Genomic DNA, 22,442 nt, shown 5'->3' on the forward strand with positions numbered 1-22,442 from the left:
AGAACTGGAGCCTCTCAGTATGCAAATATAAGCCCTGCTGCTATTGGACTTCAGAGTCTTCTGTTTGGATGCTCTGGCTGACACTTTGTAGCAAATCTCCAGTCAGCCTCCTGAATCAAACCGCTGGTACAATAACTTGTAATTTAAAAGAAGAAAAAAAATCCTGTTCTTTTAATGGAAATGTTACATCTTACCGAGTCCCTCCCCATCTGCCTTCATGATTTATTCAAATAACTACATAAGCCCCTGGCATGGCAGGTGGTGTTCCCGGGAAACCTGGGTTCAAGGAACTTGGGTGATTTGCCCAAAGATACTTTGGGGAAACCAAGATTTGAGGGCAGGATCCTTTGGGATCAGGGCTCATATTTATGCCTTGTGCAACTCTTTCCCTGGCAACTACCAAGGTTTGTGCTGATGCTGGCAAGGCAAGGCAGGAGTCAGGATCACTCAGTGCCAATCAGTTTATGCAGTACCATTGCCAGGGACCATGTGCCTTGCTTTTGTTTCCTGTGGCCATGATAAAATACCCTGACAAAAGCCACCTATGGGAGACAAGGGTTTATTTTAGCTCACAGTTACAGGTCATAGTCCATCATCAAGGCAACTAGTGCAAAGCAGCTAGTGACATCATATCTACAGGCAAGAACCGCAAGAAAGGAACGCATGCCCAGGGGATGGTGCCATCTACTTTCAGGCTACACTTTCTCACGCCGATTAAAGGAATCCAGACATGTGCACAGGCCCCCCTGACCTAAGCAGCTCCCTCATTGCAACTCCCTTCCCAGGTGATTCTCAATTGTGTTGAGTTGATCCTTAAAACTCCTCAGTGTGCCATAAAAACTAAGTCCTAGAAAGAGGGAGGACGTGCCTAGCTCTTTCATCTGGGTGGCTTCTTGGGAAGGGTCAGAGCTCAAGTGGGTGATGGATGTTGATCAGACAAAAGTAAAAGTTCCTTGCAGCAGCCCACTGTAAAGACCACATATTTGTAGAATGTGCAGAGGTAGACTAGATCAGAGTGTTTTCTGGGCATCTCAAGTAGTGCGGTGTAAGTCATCTTAGGTGAGAGGGAGACGCCATAGAGGCCACAAACGAGAAACAGAGAGCTTGACGTTGTTTTGTCTGTCATCGGGAATCATGAAGAAAGTTTAAGCAGGGGTCTGGCATGGGTAAATTTGGTTTTAGAAAGCTAGCTCTAAGGATGGGGCTGGGCAGGGGACATGCCCGATGGGTAAGAGCGCTTGCTATCTATGCAAGAGGACCCTAATTCAACTCCCCAGCACCCACACTAAAAAGCCAGGGCTGGCTGCACATCCCTACACTCCCAGCACTATGGGAGGCAGAAGCAGCACTTCCTAGCAATTGACCTAACTCAAGGATCATGGAGAAACCCTGTGTCAGAGCAGAGAGATAGTGCAGGATACTTCATGTCCTCCTCTGGCTTCCTCAGGTACGTGCGTGGGTGTCACTCACATGTGCACATTTATCACACATCCATATACAGCACATAGACAAATGGTGGTAATAGTAGTAAATAAATAAACAGAAAGCTTGTGTAACACCAGTAGGAAGTCTGAGGTACCTAGGGGACATCCAGGTGGCAGTATCTAGGAAAACCAGATAGATGAACTCATGGCTAGATGGAGAAATTAAGCCTTTTATAAAAGGAGACCAGAGTTAGAGGGATTTGGGAAGATCTATCATCATCTGTCTCCTCAGTTTACCCCCTTAGGCTCTCTTAGAGGAGTTTGAAGTGAGGGATTTTTCCAGCCCTAGCCAAAATATGCATTCCGGTCATGTTCTTTGGCTGCTCTGCTCCTGGCCTTTTCCTGGGTGTTATCCTGCCAATTCAGACGCCGCTCCGAGTCCTCTTCTGGCCTAGGTTTGAAGCCCTCTAATCAGGAAGCCAGACGCCCTCCAATTAAGGTGAATAGCAGCGGCTTACTGTTTCTTGCCACAGGTACTTTGTCAGTACTTGAAATCCGGACCCCAGGGAATAGGTGTGGAGCCCTGCTCTGTTCCTGCGTCCTGGGTTTCTAGTCTGTGCCTGGTCTGAGAGCTCTCCGAATGATGAGGTGAAAGGCCATGCGCTTTCCAAGGCTCATTAGCTTCCTGCCTTCTCAGTCTATGGAGCAGAGCCCTGACCTGGAGCACTTCTGGCTGGAGGGTTCTGGGGAGGGAAGGTGAAAAGCACAGGCGAGCGGCTCGAGTTTGGCATCGGTGTCTAGAGGAGACTAATTACTGTAGGGACATCAGAGGCTCTTTCTTGTACCTTCTGCCTCTTCTGGTTCCTTCCAGAAACCTGCACTGAGACACAACAAACGTCTGCTCAGCTTGTGAGGGAAGGAAGGAGGGGCTGCCATACTCGAGAAATGCTTGTTTGTTGGAAACACAGGAGGTTCTCACCCCTGGGAGAGAAAAATTAACTGTACTCTAAAAACCTACCATGCACTGGACAAGTGGCTGGCTTTGTGCTAGTCTGTGCACATGGGTTCCTCAGAGATAAGTCTAATTTTGTATTATCTCCACATCCTGAGCTTCTGGGGATATCATGTACATAGCAGATGCTCAGCATATTTTTGAATTAATTTTAAACTTCTGGTAGAGAGTTGTCATTGTCACCATCTTATAAGTGACATAGATGAGGCTGGACGGTGGGTAGTTTTTGTTCCCCATAGGTAGCAGGACACCCACACATAGGAAGTAGTGAAACACCCAGCTCCTTACCTGGCTGTAGGCCTTTGCTCTGTGCAGTCCCAGAACTTTGGGTGATTACATGGTACTCTCTGGACCACGCCACTGACATTTGGCAACACAGATATGTAACAGAAGAGACGTTTGCTGTATGAGACTCACCAGGTAATGCAGATATTATTAGTCCATGGTGTCGGGGTCCTCCAGGTAACGCCTACAGGCTAAGCACCCTGAGAAAAATAATATACGCAGAGGTGCATTGGGGTGCTGAGAGCCAAGATGATGAGCCTGATTCCAGCCAGGATTAAAGGAGGGGGACCAATAGGGAGCTGGTGTCGGAACTGAAAGCCTGGTTAGACTTGAGCCTATGTAGATTGCCCGAAGGAGGCCCACATGAAAAGGACCCTCAGAGGAGGGACCACAAAGAACCAGGACCATTCTCTTGCAGCCATTTGCAAAGATGACTCTTCTATAGGACTGCTGCTTTTCTGGGGAGGGGGGCAGGGTAGCTAGCTTACATTTCCTCAAGTACTGGCACGTATGTCACCATGTGTATTAGGCAAGGCACCCCCTTCCTTCTTGCCTTGTCTTCTGGTCTACAGCTTGGCTAGGTGATTTCTGAGGTACCTTCTCATGCTGTAACCCCAAAAGGTGCTCTTCAGAGACCTCAGCGCTTCCTCGCTTGACTCTACGTCCACTTTAAGGGGATCTCCTGGTGGCACCTCCAGCTCTCTTCCTGGCTTGCCCTCCTTCAGTTTCTATGCATCCCAGCATCCTTGGCCTCACCACTCACAGGTTCCAATTCCCAGGCTCCCCCGCAACCATTCACTATCTCTGAACACACACCTGGCTTCTTTACATCGTGAGCGAGCGCGATGGGCAGCCTCGCCTCCATCCACCCTCCAGCCGCAGCACTCTACACACTCTGAGAGCCACGATGCTCAGTGCACAGGAAGGCTACTTCAGTGTCCACATCTACTCATCAGCACACCATTCAGCAGAGACTCCTGCCTCCGACTTCCTGAGGACCGACACCATTGCCTAAGTCAAGCCCAAGGTCTTGGTATCCGGATCTCGTTTTGCACAATTTCTATACAACTTTTTTTTTAAAGAAAGCTAAGACACAGAGAGATGAAGCAACTGGCTTGAATCACAGGGTTTAGGTGGGTGGATGGTGACATGCCAAATGACGGAGTAGCTGGGTAGACAGACAGATGGTCTGGTGTTTGGGCAGACAGATAGAGAGAAAAAAAAAGCAAAAGAGAAAGAGATTAATCTAATGCGGGTTGGGCTAGGGGGCAAGGAAGCTGCCTCGGTTTCCAATTCCACCAGTCATGTTGTTTAACCAAGGCAATGATGCACTAAATAATTAGACTCACAAAACACTGTCAGATCGCATCAGGGGCCTTACCTCAGCCTGATCCCACAGTTGACGGGCCAAGAAAGCTAGGAGAGACAGTCACTTTTCGTTCTAGCCAAAATACCATTAAGCAAAAAAAAAAAAGCTTTATCTGCCCAAGCTGCTTGCTCAACTGGGATATAAAAATGAAAGTCTAGCTGACCAGAGATATTAGTGAGGGGGGGATATGTGTGAGCACCACCAATAACTGGGGAGCACTGTACACACATTGCCCCTTCCCCATTTAGACTCGCAGGCTGGCTAGTGTGACTTGGACTTCACATCTGCTAAGATTTCAAAGACAAGTAATTAAGCAGGAAATGCTATCAGGAAACATTTTAAGCTATGAAGGCCTCTATTGAAATTCCTAAGGTCATCCTCCAAACCTCAGGTCCTACGCAAAACAGAGCCATTCGCCTTGTTACCCATGTCATTGCCCAATACAGACTTATGAAGACTTTCCAGAGGTCACACGGGGCAGACTCTGTTTACTCACCCAAGGAATTTCAAACCCATCTCTGCCTCCTTTTTCTTGTTCCACGGGAATGTTCAGGCGTTTGGGTGGGGAGCCTTCTCTATGCCCAGTTTGTGTCAATGTACATCTTCCAAGTAGATGATACTCTTTGGGGGAAATTATACACAAATCTCTCCCATTAGAGTTAAGACACAGTTTCACCTCCCAGCTTTTTTAATGAACAGGATTGCAAAGTAAGTCCAGACAAATTAAAACGCAACTGTGATAGGTCCCAGGCTTCAGCTCGGCTTGTATGAAGATTAGTGTTTAATGAGAGGAGCCTGGGGCAACTTTCCCCTAATGTATACACTTTGGGGCATAATTACCAATAACCAACTCTTACGTCTTTTCCTGTCCTTTTCATTTGTTCCTTGTGGGTCCACACCACAGAGTGAGGACGGTTCAGGTGGCAGTGTGAAGGAAGGTGGCTCTGCGAGTATACGGACTGAGTGAGACATTTAACAGTTAACAGAGTTCGCAGGCTGGAGATGGGTATCCAAAACGCTTATCGACCAAGACTATTGAGCCTCTGTTTGAGTTTATTTGATAGTAATGTTTGAATATCATGGCTTTGAGAAGGGGTTGAGCTAATAGATACGTATCTCCTCCAGAAAGCGTGTGTGTGTGTGTGTGTGTGTGTGTGTGTGTGTGTGTGTGTGTGTGTGTATACTCAAAAAATCTTTATGGAAAAATCAAACTTGTCAACTTGTCATACTTGTGTCAGTGTCAAGGAACCAAGATAGATAAAAGCTAGACCCTGCCATTCTTCTGGACGCTGCTCCTGTGCAACTTGCTACCATGCTGATACAGCTGTGCCCTGGGTCTCCGTCAGTCAGTCCTGTTCACAGCAGTTTGCATCTGAGCTTCTCGTGCGCGCCATTTTCTTCAGTTCTACAGTTCATGCTGTAGTGCAGGTGTCATTACTCTCCCCGTCTCAGAAGTGCAGAACTGTGACTGAGAAAGGTTAAGGGATTTTTTTTTTCCCAAGGGCCCACATCTGGGGAGTTTGGTAATCACATCCGAAACAAAGTCTACCCTACTGCTTGTGTGCTCCAAAAGATTTCTTCCAGACCCTGGGGCCTTCCACATTCAGGCAGCACATTCTGGTTCTGATCATGAGAGTCAAACAGCCATTACCAAGTGTTCTCTCCTTACATTAGGTGTGACGCAGACGTCATCATTCATGCTGATCTTCTGACTTGGCTACATTGGCCATGTCTCATTTCCTTTTTAGCTGAAAACTAAATAAAAAAAAGGAGCTATGACTTTTGTCGTGTTCTGACTATGCTAGGGTCTTTCCTTTGGGGCATGCCAACTTGTCTAATCTGACGGACAGAGGTTACCGCCATCTGTGGTGCTGGACCACAACTCCCAGAGGATGGGAAAGCAAGTTTTGTCAGGCTTAGGTCATCAAGCCCACGGTCAGTTTTGCACTTAGGAAGTCACCCATGTGAAAGTGAGTCCTGCAACACCCTTTAAAGTGGCTGATACCTGTCACCACCACCCCCCCCCCCATTTAGAAAAAAGAGACCTGAGATTTAGAGAGGATCTGTGACCCACTTTCATAGAAGACCGTGTCTATTATGAAAATGGCATATGAGCCGCCAGAGCACATGGTAGAGCATTGTCCTGCTTGGTTCTCGCCGAGTGCCCTGTGATGTTTTATCTGCTTTAATGTCAAGGCAGAATCCGAGAAGGGAAAATAAAACAGTTCCTTTTATTTCAAGGGCAAAAATAATAAATAAAGGATTTGAAGGGCGGGGGGCGGGGGAGGGGAATAGGGACTACAATCTGAAACCAAATGGTAAAGTAGTGTCTCAGGTTTTCTACTCCCATCATGCACTGCGCATCCCTTCCACTTGGTCAAACAGGCTTTCTGTGTTACCATCAGTTAGCACCCCATAAACATCAGGGTCACCTGGTTTGGGCCCCATCCATTAAAATGCGCAAGAGCTTACAACCCAGCTTGTAAAGGGCCCCTGGAGGGGGACCCAGCCACCGGGCAGCTTCAGACAATAGCAAAACATGTCCAGCATAGATCAGCAGGAAAGTGGGGCACTGAGATGTCAGCTCAAACTCTGCATGCAAAGAATGCAGTGCAGTGTCATCCTGGTAACTCTGCCTGGAAGACCCCATTTCATCTCATGGATACCCAGGGTTGGACTTGAATGTAACAAAGAAAAGAACACTGGGCCAGAAGGGAGTAACAGGTATCTGCTGGATCTTTGAGCAAAGTCTCCGCTGGGTGTGGGTCTTCCTTAGTCTAAGGCTCCATTTAAAGAAATGCCTGGTTTGCAGGACTACGTTGTTTCAAGGATGCCAAAACAAGGAACATGCTTCCTTAGATTTTGTAGCTCTCAGACGCCACATCTCTAAGGACAGTAACAAGGTGTTCTCACAACATTATTGTAAAAATTAGTGAGAAAGCACATGTGAAGTGTGCTTTGGAAGGTGTAAAACTTGATAGAAGTGTTAAATCAAAAATATCTTTCCCCCTACATTACTTCATTTGATCTAATACCAGGCCTGTGAGAGCAGTGAAGTGTGAACTACTACCCCTATTTTACAGAAATGCAAAGTGAGGCTCAGTGGGTTATATAATGCAGTGCAGTTTATTAGTCAGTAAATGGCAAAGCCGTGGGGGAAGTCCTGGGTCTCTCTCCTCCTTAGAGCTGAGGTTTTAATCCATCGTACCTAAAAAGAGGTACAGGCAGTAATAATGGCTGCATATGAATATATAGCTATATGCATATATTGAATAATCTTTAGAATGCCACTATCAGTTTGTGATTTACATGGACGGGGCTCTCCTAAGGCAGAACTCTATCTTACTGGCCTGTGTATTGCCAGCACTAGGCACAGGGCTCGGGGCAGGCATGTGTGGGAGATCACTAGAAGTGAGTCAGTGGGGATACAGTGATTCCTAGGTCAGTCACCTATGTGGTGGGGCTTTCAGCACTCCCATCACACAGAGGAAAGGGAGGGTTCAGAGCGATCATGAGACTGACAGGCCTGACGCCCATGGTCAGCACTGCCTCCAGACAAATTAATACAGGTCTGAAGCGAAGCCCACGTTCTGTGCTCATAACTTCTGCATCTGGAAACTCGATCAGCTGAAGACTGGAAGCAGAGTTGCGTCTATACTGAACACAGATTGTTGTTGTTGTTGTTGTTGTTGTTGTTGCCGTCATCACCTAAACAATATAGGAAACAGCCATAAACACAGTTGTTCGGGCACAACACTAAGCTAGCGATGATTTAAAGTGTAGAGGGTTAGGTTAAATGAGCATGTTGTGCTACTTTTTATAAGGAACTTGAGCATCTATGGATTTTGGTCTTCCAGGGGTTAGTGGTTCTAGAACCCAAGATGACTGTGCCTGAAGCTAAGAGCTGAGGGCCCTGACGCAAGTGCAGGACATAGCCAGCCTTTTCTGCTCTTGGCTCCTCCGCCTCTCTGTGCCCTGTTGCCTAAAACCACAGCTTTGGTCCCAACGGCTCCTAGCCTCCTGGTTCACACCTCAGAGAACAGAAGTGTTGCTTTCGGTTTACTTTCACACACCGTCAGTCAGTTGCCACTTGGAAGAAGTACTGGGCAAACCCAAACAAATGCTAAGTTATTCTTCCCTGCCAGAGAGTTCAGCCTGCCTCCAGAGTCACCAGGAGGTCACTGACCTTTGAGTGTGCATAAATAGATGGAAGTGTCAGAGATGTGACCCAACCCAGGACCCATGGGGGTGTGGAGCCTGGAGACTGTTGCTTTTCGTCTTTAGGAAAATCCAAGATGTTGTCTGAGGGAAATGGCACCCTGGAGGGCTGCTGGATGTGTGACACGGAGCTCCATCTTCTACAGATGCTAGACAGACAGGCTTGTTGGACTGTTCTCTCGCTTTCTACCGTATTCCACTAAGAACAGGCTCCCTCACTAAACCTGATGTTCACCTACTTGACCAGGCTGGCTGGCTAGGAGTCTCTGAATTTGTAGGCACTTGTAGCCATGCCCAGCTTTTCCATAGCTACAAGGTACAAACTAAGGGTCTCAAGCCTATGCAGCAAGCACTCTTACTCCTTTTCTTTCCTTTTGTAAAAGTGCTTTGACCATTAGCAACTTGTAGGCCAACAGCACCTCTTACAAGGTAGAAATGGGTGGAGACAGCTTGACACAGGTGCCACTTAACGCAGTTGCAAAGAAATTTAAGTTGTTGGGACTCGCACATACATTGGAAGACTGTTGGGCCAACAGTCAAGTCTAGGCCTCCATCGGAGCCCTGGAGACGTAGAAGATTTTGGAGTATGTGTGCTACACAAGTTTCCTAAAAAGCATTTGCAGTTTAGAAACCTTTTGGTCTCAGCTTTCAGTAAGCATGAAGCAGCTGCTGGCTTGAAGCCCAAGGGACTTGTGAATCAGGCCCTGTGTGCTTTGCACCCACACAGACTAGCCTTTGTGAAGGACAAGGTGGCCCCACTCTGCCCCCTCCTCCCCCAGATGTTTACTTTGGAACCAAAAGCTCACTTAGATGGTGCTTAGAGTAGGGGTGCATGGGGGGCACCCAGGGAGAGCATCAAGTGGAGGGACTGAGAATAAACCCAACATCATAGGACAAACCGTAGATCTGGGACAATCCTAAAAACCCATGGGTGGACCAACCCCCACACCAACTCCCCACCCCCCTTCTCTCTCTCTCTCTCTCTCTCTCTCTCTCTCTCTCTCTCTCTCTCTCTCTCTCTCTCTCTCTCCTTCCACTAGTCAAGGCTGCGAGGAAACTCTTCCCAGGGTCCTCTCCAGGCCCACAAGCACTTCATTTGGCGACAGGGACTCATCCTCACTTTGTTTTCACACATAACTGGTTTTTAATTAAATTTGACTTTTTCTCACATCTGTTCAGAAGGCCGGTCCCCTTTGGAAGTGGCAAGCACAAAAGCAGAGACAGACTGGCAGTAGGGAAAAGCAAACAGAGTGCAGCTACACAATCCGCCCATTTTGGTGAGGAAGCTAGGGCTGGCAGGCTTCTGCCAAAGGACTCTCCTTCGAGGCCATTGTCTGTGGAGATCACTCTGCCAAGCCCCTGGAATCCCCACCGCTCACACACAGAGCCTAACTAGGTGACCCTTGTTCCCAGCAACAACTGGCTCAATACGTCGTCTTTCTCTCTCCTCCTACCCCTTTGCCTTCCTTTCTTGCCCACAGAGATCTGTGCTACTGACTGCGGTGGCCATGGCGTCTGTGTAGGAGGCACCTGCCGCTGTGAGGATGGCTGGATGGGAGCCACATGTGACCAACGGGCCTGCCACCCACGCTGTGCTGAACATGGGACCTGCCGGGATGGCAAGTGCGAATGCAGCCCCGGCTGGAACGGCGAGCACTGCACCATCGGTATGGCGCATGTCCCAGGGCGTTTTGATTGTTCTGAAATACACTTCAGGGCCAGCCCGGCCCTCCATTGCATGTGGATAGATGCCAAAAGTCCTTTCATCTGATGACATTATGACTGGCTTTTCCTAGACATCAGTTGGGTTTAAATGCACCATCTGTCATTTTCAACATGCGTTCTCCCAGCTTGCATTCCCCGCGTGGCATCTAGCTGATGAGCAGCTTTTTGCTGTTTAGCCTTCCTGAGCTAAATGCAATGCTGCTCTTTGCCCAAACCAGAGATGAGTCAAATGACAGCTATGGGCAAGTGCCTTCTCCTCTCTGAGGTTGTTTTCTCACCTATAGGGTGGGGAGAATAATGAAAGTAAAGAGCTTGGCACAGGGTGGCACACAGTGGAATGCTCCAAACACGTAGCCATCTTTAGCAATTTCATTCTATGGTTGTGTGGCTCCTAGTAGTATATCCTGGCAAAAGCTCTCCTCCAGGGCCTGTAGGCCACATCTGCATCCCCCCCTCCCCCCTGCCCCAGGCTTCCATCCTGTCTGCATCTCTCTCCTTTCTCCTCTCTGGGGGTTGCTCTGCACTCAGTCCCTGCTGAAGCAGCACTGTCGGCAGCTTTAAAAACAAGCTGATCACTTCTTCCCGTCTCTCTGCCTTTCCTGCTGGCTTTGTTGATTTTAAACACAGCCAGACGTTTCGCTTGGTTTATTATCCTGGAATGAACACTCACCAAAAGCTCTTTATTGAATCAACTGCTTTGTGTACGCGTTTTAACTTCTTCCCTTTCCTCTTTTTTTCCCCCCCTTAAGAAAGGGTTTGCAATCAGATGGTAAGCACATGGCTTTTATAAGGCAGAATTCCAGGTGCCTTTCAGTGCAGAAAGTGACCTCTTGGGTCTCATAGAAATGGCAAGAAAAGCTCTAGCTTTTGAGAGAAAAAGGAGTTTTGAGCAAATGGCGCTACTTTGCTACTTTGTATCCACTCTTTCTGTTTGTCATTACTTCATATCCTTGGTCCCCTGCAACATCATCCAGTTAATAAATAGCTACGGAACATGATATATTTATTAACAAGAATGGCTTCTAATTTTTGAGTATTTATGATGTGCCAAGCACTGTGCCTAAGGCCTTAACTGCATTATTTTACACTTCTAACAATGCAAAGCGGTGTGGATTATTTTCTCCTTCTCAGAGACCTAAGAGGAAAGGTCATATAACTTTTTAAAACATGAATTAGAAGCTTGCTCTTTTTTTTTTCCCTTCCCAGCTGTTTGCTCTACAGTCCTTGCAGATGGCATCCAGCTCAGGCCTTGTTTGTCTAGTAGATCTGAGTCCCCTCCTCTTTGCCTCACATAGCCCCTTCCTACTGGTTGATGCTGCTTTCTCTCCCCCTAGCCGGCTCTACCATCCTCTCTCGCTGTATGCTGCTTGACAACTTCTGTATGACAATGGCATCCTGCTATAGGTCTGTCTTGGAATTCCCTTACCGAAAGGTGAGGCTGCTTCTCTGAAGGGCCTCTGCTTCCTTCTCTCCTTTACTCTGAGGACAGCCTAACTCTTCAGCCTCTTAACCCCAGCGGTCCAGTCCAGTCCCACTTAAAGAAAGAATCATGCTGGCAAGCCTCAGGACCCGGGTTCGGTCCCCAAGAACCCTTGTCCGCGAGGTGTGGTGGCCCATGCACTGGAGTGGTGGAAGCAAAAGGATCTCTGGAGCTCGCTGGCTGACAGCGTAGTCTAATTAGTGAGCTCAAGGCGAATGAGAGACCCTGACTTAAATGAGGTGAATGGTGGTGACACCCAGGGCTTTCCTACGGCCCTGGATGCACAATGGTTGCCCTGCCTCTGCGTCCTGAGCGCTGGGATTAAAGGCGTGCAGCACCACATCCTGTGCACACACTTTTTTTTTTTAAAGAAACAAACAGTATTGGACAGAAGGAGAAGTGCAGTTTGTCCCCCTTCCGAGGTTGCTTTACTAAATTCCAAAAAGTACCTGCCTTTTATAGGACAAGGCTTGTCACCCGAGTCAAATGACAGGGTGGAGGGAAGTTCTCCCTTCGTCTCAGCTCAGAGGACTTATGTCCCGGCCACGGGAGGCTGGGCTACATGTGCAGGAGCTATTCACCAGACTGGCTTTAAGAAGGCCCTGTTTATTTTGGCACCAAGAATCCCTGCCTTTCTTTCTACCTCCCCTGCCCGCCCTGTTGTCACCTTTTAAGAATAGGTTCTTCTCTGGATGCAGATAAGAAATACACCAAGGTAAACATGTGTAGCAGAAGAGGAAGGGTGATAGTCATAAATATAAAATAATAATAATAATAATAATAATAATAATAATAATAATAATAATAATAATAATAATGAACAAATGCCATGTAGGACACAGAAGAGGTCATGGGCTAGTCACAGTGGTTCAGATGAAAGGACCTTGGGCTTGGAATCCTGTTCTCTCATTGTGTGATGAGCATTTTCATTGTCCTTGTGTAATTTCCCTGCATGGCTCCCTCCTCTCTTTGGGTCTCTGCTGTGGCCAGCTGCATCCCTGTGAGAAACCCAACCCCCTCGTGTTGAAGGAACACTTCAGTGGCCTTGTAGGATAGAAGGAGACGGGGGCTCAAGTTAGAGAGCCGATGATGGGTACCCCCTTCCCTTGTTGAAACGGTGAGAAGAGGTCCTTTTTAAAAATCACTCCCCGTGAGCATCGTGGGGGTGGGGGAAGAGGGCACTGCCGTAAGAAGTTAGAGGCGGAAAGCATTCAGGGTTTTCTTGTCATCAGTTCACCGCCCTGCACCCCAGCTCTCTCCCAGCCCCGAGAAGAAGCTGGCACCTTGACACTTATTCAGGTGACTCCATGCAGCAGAGGGTCTGTTTACACAAGTCTGCTCTCCCACAAACAGGAAGGAATGACTTTACCTTACCACCGCAGGCAGGAAGGAAACAGTTAAAGACCAAGCTAACTCTGGTCTCCTCAAGCCAAGTCCGGCAGAATAACCCTTTACCCAGGCAACACTTCCCAGAGCGGAATGTCTACTATAGTAGACATTACATGCCACCTTTAGAGAACTTGGTTCCCGTTTCTCTCAAGGAAGCTGCGTGTTTTAGCTCAAAGGTTGGTTTTTCTGAAGAAGAGGCAATGTGTCAACGGCATCTTAATGATGGTATTCTTTTTTTTTTTTTTAATTATTTGTAAGGCTGCTCCCCATGGATCCCCTCCCCTTCCCATGCCTCCTGTGAGGTATCATCCACTTTTAGCGCCTAGAGGATGGATCTCTGGTGAAAGCACCCTGGGAAAACCACATGGTTGCTTGGGGCAGTTTCTCCCCCAGTGAATCACAGAGTGTGCAGCTGTCACCAGTAATAACAGACTTCCAACGCTCTTCTCCACCACCCACACAACAGCGTGCCCATCATTCCAGAAGTGGCTCACTTGGAATTGTGCCCCCACCCTCCCCCCCCCCAAAAAAAAAAGAAAAAAAGAAGGATACTCTCATTTTATTTTTGGGCTCTCAATACTGTTTTCATTTGCATATGTGGCCCTCATTTGCATATACAACACTCATTTGCATATATAGGGCTATGTTTTTCTAGTCTAGAAGCTAAGGTGAGATGGATTGACTTGATTCTATTCCTCAGATATATGGTCCGCACACAGTCATCAAAAGTGTGTTTTTAGACTTCTATTCCAGGAGTGTTATGGGTCCCATAAGTCCAAGGCTTGACCTCCAATTTCTTTGGAAAAGCTGAAAATCATTATTAAATTTAAAAAGGTGTTTAATTTTTTTTTCCTGTCTTTGAAAACACTAACATTTTGCATCAATTCTACGGTGATTATTTTATTCACCTCAGTGCCCCTCTTCTACGAAACCTCAAAGCATGTGTGGGAAATGCCAGCCTCTGATTTCATTTATAAAATCCAACCTTGACCCCAAAGCTGTGATTGCGGGAGATGCCAGACGTTCAGAATTATTTACTGAGCTTCGGGAGAGCTGTCCAATCACATAAATCCTGATACCTAAACAAAAGCCTCTTCGGGGAGTAAAGATCAAAATAACACCCTGATGATGCAATCACTTGAGTGAGCAAAAGCAGACCTCACGAGGAAGAAGAATTTTAAAGCAAACCACAGAATGTCCTGAAGCACTTTGTCCACTTTTGAATGGTAGTTCTTGGTTTCACTACATAATCAGATTGTCCTTCAACAAGGGCTCAGAAGTCACTTGGAAGGTGTCAGCAGCTGGGTGATGACCCTACACTACCCAGACTCAAAAGCTCTCACAACAGGACCTGACACCAGACAGGATGGACAAGACAGGACAGGACAGGACAGGACAGGACAGAGTGAGAAAGAGAAATTGAACACATGGATCCAACTGGAGCTATCAAAGTCTGAGTATGAACACTGGTGTCTCTGGGAGATTTCAGCACATGTGGGAAAGGTGGGGAGGTAGAAGAAAAGGGAAGCACTGACTATTCATCCAACAGTCCCACATTCAGAGGAAAAATTAAAAAAAAAGAAGAGCATGCATTTAAATGTTGGATCTTAACAAGAACATCACATTGGTAGTTGATATCTTCCCAAAAGAAGTTCAAGTGACTATAACCGCCTTAGCACCACTGCTGTGATTATCTCTACTTCATCTGTCTTATGAACTAGTGATACAAGTGTTAATTGTCACCCAAGACTCCTGGGGAGGGAGAAGAGGCCCCAGAGCTCCTGGACTGCTGTTGTGATGGGAACTCTTAGAAAGCCCTGCAGGTCCAGATGAGTGAAAAAACACATCTTCCAATGAATGGTCCCAGAAATGCCAGAGACCTAAAGCCACCCCCAGGACCTACTGACATTGGCTCTGTGATGCCAATTTCTCTGTCATCTCATTGTCAGGGAGATAGCAAAAGCTTAAGAAACATTTGTTCAACATCAAGGAAATGACTGCAGCCTATGAGGGAAGATGCTGCTGCTGCTGCTGCTGATGATGATGATGATGATAATGGTGATGGTGAAGATGATGATGATGGTAATGATGCTGCTGCTGATGATGGTGATGGTGATGATGGTGATGATGGCACCACCACCTTTATCCTGAATCCATGAGTGGAAAGACACAGAGATTCCATGAACTCTTGAACCACCTTCCATAGCACAAGCTTATGGGTTTGCCATCATCCCCAAATTCCTTACTGTTGTGGACTTCAAATGGTGGTGTTCGAGAACATTCATGTCAAGTTGTTCAAGCAATAACAGTGTGAGCTTCTGAATTTGTCTTTTCTAATTAAACAGTATTAGGCTTCAAAAACCCACATGTCACTTCCACTTTCAACAGCCCAAGATAAAGAAGTTGTGTTCCATTCCCAGAGAATGCTTGGACTTGGCCATGACTAGTGTATAAGCTTTTGGATCCCGTGTGATTTGTGGTGTCTTTGTAGCAAAGGACTTTTGGTTTCTGGACTCAGGATTTGAAATTTTAAATGCCACACTTGCCTACCGAAAACCCACACTACGAATACAGCCTGAGCCGTCTCAGTCACTTCTGCTGGCTTCAGTTCCCACTTGTGGTCTGGAGATATTAGCAAGTATTTTTAAAAGGTATTCAAGTATTTGTACTCAATGGAGATCAGTATTATTATACAGTCGTTGGAAATAAAATGGCATTCAAAGAGAGAGCTCTCTGAAGTGAGCCCTGTCTTTCAGAAGCTTATCCTGTGGAGTATATATAATCTTCAGTAGCTGCCATTGAGTCTGGAGACAATCCAGAATTTTCTCTGTCCATCAAACTCTTTCAAAGCATGAGCTAGCTACACAGTGGTGGCCCTGTGGATCCCAGGATCGGGGCATCTTCTACCCTCACCATCTTTGGGAGGGAAATCACAGCTTATGGGGCACATCCTGTCACAGGGTTTAGAGTTGTTAGAAAAATGGATGATTAGGATCCTTCAAATATTTGAAAGCAAAGAAAGCCACCAGAGCCAGGACATCCTGCATGCCTTTGCTCCCTGATGTCAGAACTCTGGGACCCCACACGAGGTGACAGCTACAGAATTTCAGACTGCTTTGCACATTCAGACGATTAAGTTCTGTATGCAACCAAAGAAATAGATGAACCAAAAACCAGTGAAATCCTCTCTTGGCCAGAGACCTCCTGGCTGTTTTTAACATGGTCTCTCCCCATAGCTCATTTTTTAAGTTTGAATGGTCCCTATGTTTGCCATCTCATGATAGATAGATAGATAGATAGATAGATAGATAGATAGATGATAGATAGATAGATAGATGATAGATAGATAGATGATAGATAGATAGATAATAGATAGATAGATAGATAATAGATAGATAGATAGATAGATAGATAGATAGATAGATAGATAGATGATAGATAGATAGATAGATAATAGATAGATGATAGATAGATAGATAGATAGATAGATAGATAGATAGATAGATAACAATAGCACCTATATATCTCTTTTATGAAGTGAGGAAAAAATGCTCTTGCAGTTTATACAGTCCTGTGGCTTCCAGATACAGCCTCTCTATTACAGTTCAGTCCTGTCCCAAGGACTTTTGTGTTTCATTTGAAGTCAAGCTGAGGATAGGGTACAGCCTAGCTGGAGGCATTGGTTGCTTTAGAAACCCCTACCACCACCCTGCCTGGCTTGTATGAGAACACAGGGAAAAGAGGCATAGAGAAGCTGGAAATGGAAGCCTCTTCTACAGCCCAGATGAGGAAGGTGGGACATATTACTGATGTGGGCTGGGACCGAAGAGACCAGCCCTTGTTCTGAGCATTCAGACACATATGTCATATGTACACACTGGGTTTATGTATCAGAGCAATGTTTGGCACACATCCTCGCAGTAGGTAAGACCTTAAATTGTCATATAGCACAAATAGCCCCTCCATTGGAAAACCAAGCATGCATCATTCTGTCTTTTGAGTTAAGAAGTGGCCAGGTTTCCCTTCCCTTTTCCTACTTTTCAGAGTGGCGCCCATCAACATGTGCCTCACATCCTTCGTAAGATGCACAAAGTAGGGCTACATCTTACTTGGCACACTCAACATTCTGCCTTTGAGTCCGTGTAAACATATTTAAACATGTAAATAGACAAGTTAGCAATGTATTCAACCAAAGCCTTAACCTAGCACCCTCGTATATACAAAATGATGCAAAATCCACATATCTCTAACCTCTAATTTCTCTCAAGAGCTTGTCTTGTCAGTTCTAGCTGCTTCCCCTTGAGGGAGGCTGACCACTGCTCTGGGCAGCCCTGGGGTTAGCTGTAATTTCCCACAGACTTTAATGAACCTGACGGAGCAGGACTGTGGCCACTTGTGCAGCTTCCCAGACTTGCTTCTCCCGTAGCCCTTTCCCACGTGTCCTCTGTGTCCGTGATCACATTTCCAAATGCCTGGGTCCTAGAATGAGTCAACCACCCCTCCTGGCTCTTCGTGGAGAATGTGCTCGCTCCCCTTCCTTCTATCCCATGTCATTTTGTCTTTGGTTTTGTTTTTCCCACCATGGCAGAGGTTCTGTCCCAAACGTTGGATATCGCCCTGACTTCCCCGCCCCCTCCCCTAGTGTCTCCTTAACACTTGGCATGGTTACATGGCAGGCAGTACTGCGCTTCCTTGGTCCTACCTTAAATGTCCTGTCTTTTATCTCCCAAGCTCACTATCTGGATAGGGTAGTTAAAGGTACGGTCTTCCTCTATGTTCCTGTTGTCTTTGTGTCTGTGTTTGTGTGTGAGAATAAAAGAAGAAATGGGCATATAAAAATGTATATCTACGCACCATTAGCATGCCAGTGTCTATATGCTGCCACCCCCACTCCCCCCCCTTCTCCCCACTTTGTCGCAGTATCCATTACTTAATGAGGGTGGGTTTTGGGGGGGCGGGCGGGTCACAGAGTATTGCATAGACCTAGAATGTTGTTCTTTGCCCAAGTTACTCGGATCTGTCTATGACATTACCATTGTGTTGTTATCCTTCTGTCACCCCTGCGCCCCTCCCCCACTATGCCTCTCACCCTCTCCACCCCACCTCATGTCACCTCACCCATTCATTATGGCTTCTGGCCCATCAGAATTCAGACACTGGGAACCAGCCTGGGTGGCCTGAAAAAAAAAGGAAGAGGCTCAAGAGCAAGAAAAACAAAAACATTATTGAGGACTCCTCCATTACTGTTGTGTTTCTCCACGCAACAGCCACACGTGGAGCATCCACTGTGTGCTAGGTACACATGCCAGGCCCTGGAAACAAGAAGTAGACTGAAGCCCTGGGGAGTGGTTTGGTCTATTGCTTGCTGTCTGTTTTCCTTTACAGAGAAGGCCTGGCTTTGGTAAGTTTGTTCTTTGAAGAGGAACCCCTAATGGCAAAACAATTTGTAATGTTGGGAACATTTATGTGGCTTAAGTGATGTCTAATTCTCCACAGAGATCTCATAGCTGTAAGAATAAGGCTCAGATTGAGACTTTTAAAAGACCTAGCACTTCATAAGGAGAAGCATCATGTCATAGCTTTTAATCCTTGGGTCTAAACACAGTCCCCGGCACAATACATGCGCTCATTGGTCAGGGACACTTACACTGTAATGAGATCTTGGATTGAATCTGCTCCTGCACTTGATAGCCAGGGTGACCTTGAGCAGGTCGCTTCACTATGACACATGTATCTGTAAAATGAGCATGGTGGCACGTCCGCCTCACAAGGTCCACTCAAGGATGCTGTGAAGCAATGACTACCAAGCCCTAGTGCACGGGCAGGAATGCCGCTCGCTGCATTTAAGTTGCACCGCGTTGTTTTCATATTCTCTCCCTTCACTTGGCGGACTCTGTGAGCTGGAGTTAACATCTGAAACTGTAATAGGAAAGGGTAAATTGGTTTTTTGTAGGGAGAACAGCAATCTAGGGAAAAGGTTTGGGGGACCTTACTACTTTTGTTGTTGCCATGACCAAATAAATCCCTATCTTAAGCAACTTAAGAGAGAAAGGCGTTTTTTTCCGTGGACGGTTTGAGGGGATACTGTCTATCACGATGGAAATGTGGCAGCGGGATCATGGGGCAGCTGACCACATTACGTCAGCAGTCAGGAAGTGGAGAATAGACAGGAAGTAGAGCGAGGCTCCAAACCCCAGTGATCCACTTTCCTCCTATGAGGTTGCACCACCTTCCCAAACAGCTGGGTAGCACGTGTTCAAACACATGAGTCCCTGGGGACAGTTCCCGTTCAAACAACAGGGATCAATAACAGACTAAATGCTTTTCAGCTGGGTCAACCTGGCCACTACAACACATGTATTACTAGGACCCAGCTAAATTGGTAGGAAACAAGGTTCCTTGACTTTAACACACTGGCCTTTGCTGAGAATAAAATCATCTCAGCTGGAAATATATGTCTCTCAGCATCCGCCTGGGACTCATGCACTGTCACCATCAAAATGTAGACGAAGCCTCATAATGGACTCATTATTCAGTGGACTGCACCCTACTGTGAGGAAATTTTTATGGCCATGAGTCTTGAGTACTGTTAATTTTTTTTTCCCAAAGGAAACAGATTTAATGCTGCCCATTTTGTTGAAAAGGGAGGCTGAGGTGGAGAGAGTTTAGTGGCTCATCCCAGATACACTTCTGGGACGTAGTGAGGCCAAAGCTTTGGACTAACTGGTCAGATCTGGCCTTCCAACGTTTTATACTGTCATAAGTCATCAAGAATGTTTCATAATTTCCAATATGTTACATCCAAATCACAAGGGCCCAGTGTGTCCTTCCTGGGAAGCAAGCTGCTTGCTTCCCAAACCACCTGCTCTGCTCTTTAGTCGAGAAAACCCTATCAAGTGTGATAAGGGCTAATGTCTTAGGAAGGAGACCGCACCATACTAGGCGGGGGCTTGCAGATGGCGGAACTGGACATAAGGTCAAAGAGAGCTACTGAAGGTTTTTTAAAGCGCAAGATGGCAGGCATTGTGGTTTGGAAGGCTCCCACTAAGCCATTTTGTGAAAGAGGAATTGGGGGAGAGTACTAGGAGCAAGTTAGACTAGTGATGTCATCTGGGTGAGAAAAGACGTTGATCTTGTGCAGGGAGGTGAATGCAGGGATGGAAAAGAAGTGCTAGAAGACCAGACACAGGGCAAAGGACATTTGGAAGGTGGGAGGCACGCCGCACAGCCTCTTGCTCCTCTGCAAGATTCTGAACGGCTCCTGGCCCTTACTGATGTTGCCCAGCTGCAAGGGGGGTATTGAGATGAAGTGGTCCCTCGTCACTTAAAGGGCATCGTTTCCTTTGAAAAGCTTAGCCTTTCTCTAAATCTTAAGGCTACATTATTTTGGCTCCAGCAAATGCCTGGTGTGAGCCCTTCCATAGGGGATTGTTAATGTCACTCAGGCTCTCTGAATTATTGATGAGTTTCAGGGTTTGTAGAATTAATGAGCTTCTGCCACAGGGAAGGATGGGCATATTGCTTTAAGAAAGTCAGCAAGTCACCCTGGAGGAGGCTTTCTCCCTCTGCCTAATGGGGGGAGTTGTACAGAGGCGAGTTGTACAGTAAAGTGTGAGCCTTACTCCACTCCCAGGAATTCTAAGGCCCCTCAGAAACCAGAGAGGCCACAGGTCCTCAGGGTGGAGAGTGACTCATCTGAAGAAACTGACTGTGTATAAAGTGTCCCTGGGGTCCCATATAAAGAGCTTCCCTCCCCTGGGCGCCTCTGAGCAGCATGGAGTTGTGTACACAGGAATTCACAAGAAGCCAAGAGGGGTGCCGTGGAAGAGGCTGTTACAGCAATGCGGGGGTGAAATGAGTTCTGAGGACAAGATGAAAAATGCTCTGAAAATCAAATAAGCAGGGTTTTTTTTTTTTTTTTTTTTTGTAGTACAGTTATTACCATTCAGTGGGACTAAGATAAGAACGGAAATGTTTTCTGACTTACTTGACAGATGTTTGTTGGTTGTTGTTGTTTGAGATGGAGTCATTAGCCCGGGTTTATCTGGAAGTCTCTGTACAGCTGAAAACGACTTAGACTCCTCATCCTCCTTCTTCTACCTCTCACGAACAGGAATTGCACCCAGATTAGACAGTAGTCGCTAGGCAAACAGTCTGCCAACCGAGTCCCCCATCCAGTCCCGGAAGCTTGTGAGGCCCCTGTACCACCAGTCCGTCCTAGACTTCCTTATGAGAATGGGTGTTGAGAATCTTAAGACCCAACAGATTGTGGATGCACAGACTTGTTATCCCAGCACTTTGGAAGGCTGAGTTAGCTGGATCACAACCTCAAGGTCATCCTGGGCCACATAGTAAAACCGTGTTTTGAAATCTATTTTGAAACCCTGTTTCAAAAAAAAAAATTTTTTTTTAAATCTTTCCAGAGACACAGCGAGGTGTAGAAACACAGAACAGAAAATGCAGGCAAAAGGTACCCTCCCTCTGCCCGTCAATTAACACAAAGTCTGGCATCTAGAAGGTGATAAAGAAATGTGTTACATTTATTAACTAATTGATCGAATGTGATGTTCTGACCTTCGTGGAGTCAGTTTTGCTAGAAGCCCCTGATGGATCATTTATGTTATACATCAGGAAACTGAGGCCAAGACAGGGAAGGTAGGAGAACCCAATTCTGTCTTGCCTGTTGATTCACTTCAGCCAGTGCATGGTGAGCACATGCTGTGTGAAGGCCCTGGGCGAAACCCCAAGTTTCCTTTCTGGAGTCTGCTTTGTAACAGAGGGAGTGAGACCGTCGCACTAATTGCAGTATTAACTGTCACAGAAGAAGGACAGCATGGGAGGGAAGCCGTATGGCATGGTGACCCCACGACCGTGCCACTGGGGTACCTCTTCACTTCAGAAAGTTTAGTACACATGAGGCCTAAGCAATGACACAGTTTGGAGCAGCAAAGGGTTCCTCCCCAGTGAGTGCAGATCTTGGTGAAATTATACAGAGTTTAAACTACTCTAATATTAATGGCTCTTATATACTAAGTGCCCCCCCCTTTCGGTGCTAGCAGCCAGCTCCCATGCTTACTGGGTTGAGTAGCATATACCATGTCATTTAATCCTTTCACTGCCTCTTTCATATATACAGATATGAAAACTGAGGTTCAGAGTTAATTTGGTAGTCTTCCCACAGACGGAAAATCCAGTGACAGTATTAAGATCTAAGTTGAAGTTTGCCCAGCTTCAGAGTACCCACCACTATAAAACATGTCTCCTTCCTCAATTCAAAACTTGAGACTAATGATGTGAAACTAAACTTCTCAGAAAATCTGTAAAATTCTTTTTTTAATTTTGTGTGTTCCCTCTCTCTCTCTCTCTCTCTCTCTCTCTCTCTCTCACACACACACACACACACACACACAGTAAAGCGTTCACCTTTCTTCCTCTAAGATTAATCCCAATATAAGTGGTCTAATTAATAGCAGTCCCTGGCTAGGTGAACACAAATTTAAGTGAGACTAAAGGAAAGGCAGGAGAGGTTGAGACAAACAC

The 22,442-nt window shown here is 46.4% G+C and overlaps 1 protein-coding gene across 12 annotated transcripts in view; it reads left to right on the plus strand.

Annotated features, from left to right (window-relative positions):
- TENM4 (teneurin transmembrane protein 4) overlaps window positions 1-22,442 on the plus strand; it is a 720,654-nt gene that overhangs the window by 596,244 nt on the left and 101,968 nt on the right. For 10 of the 12 annotated variants that reach the window (XM_084773614.1, XM_084773618.1, XM_084773621.1 and 7 more), the window contains 2 exons: window positions 9,790-9,975; window positions 17,634-17,660. In XM_084773614.1, the coding sequence (XP_084629740.1) occupies window positions 9,790-9,975; window positions 17,634-17,660 (213 nt within the window). The remainder of the gene's footprint in view (window positions 1-9,789; window positions 9,976-17,633; window positions 17,661-22,442) is intronic. The other 2 variants (XM_084773619.1, XM_084773620.1) reach the window with 1 other exon arrangement.

The sequence above is a fragment of the Acomys minous genome, assembly GCF_964271855.1.
Source record: "Acomys minous genome assembly, chromosome: 2".
NCBI lineage: Eukaryota > Metazoa > Chordata > Mammalia > Rodentia > Muridae > Acomys > Acomys minous.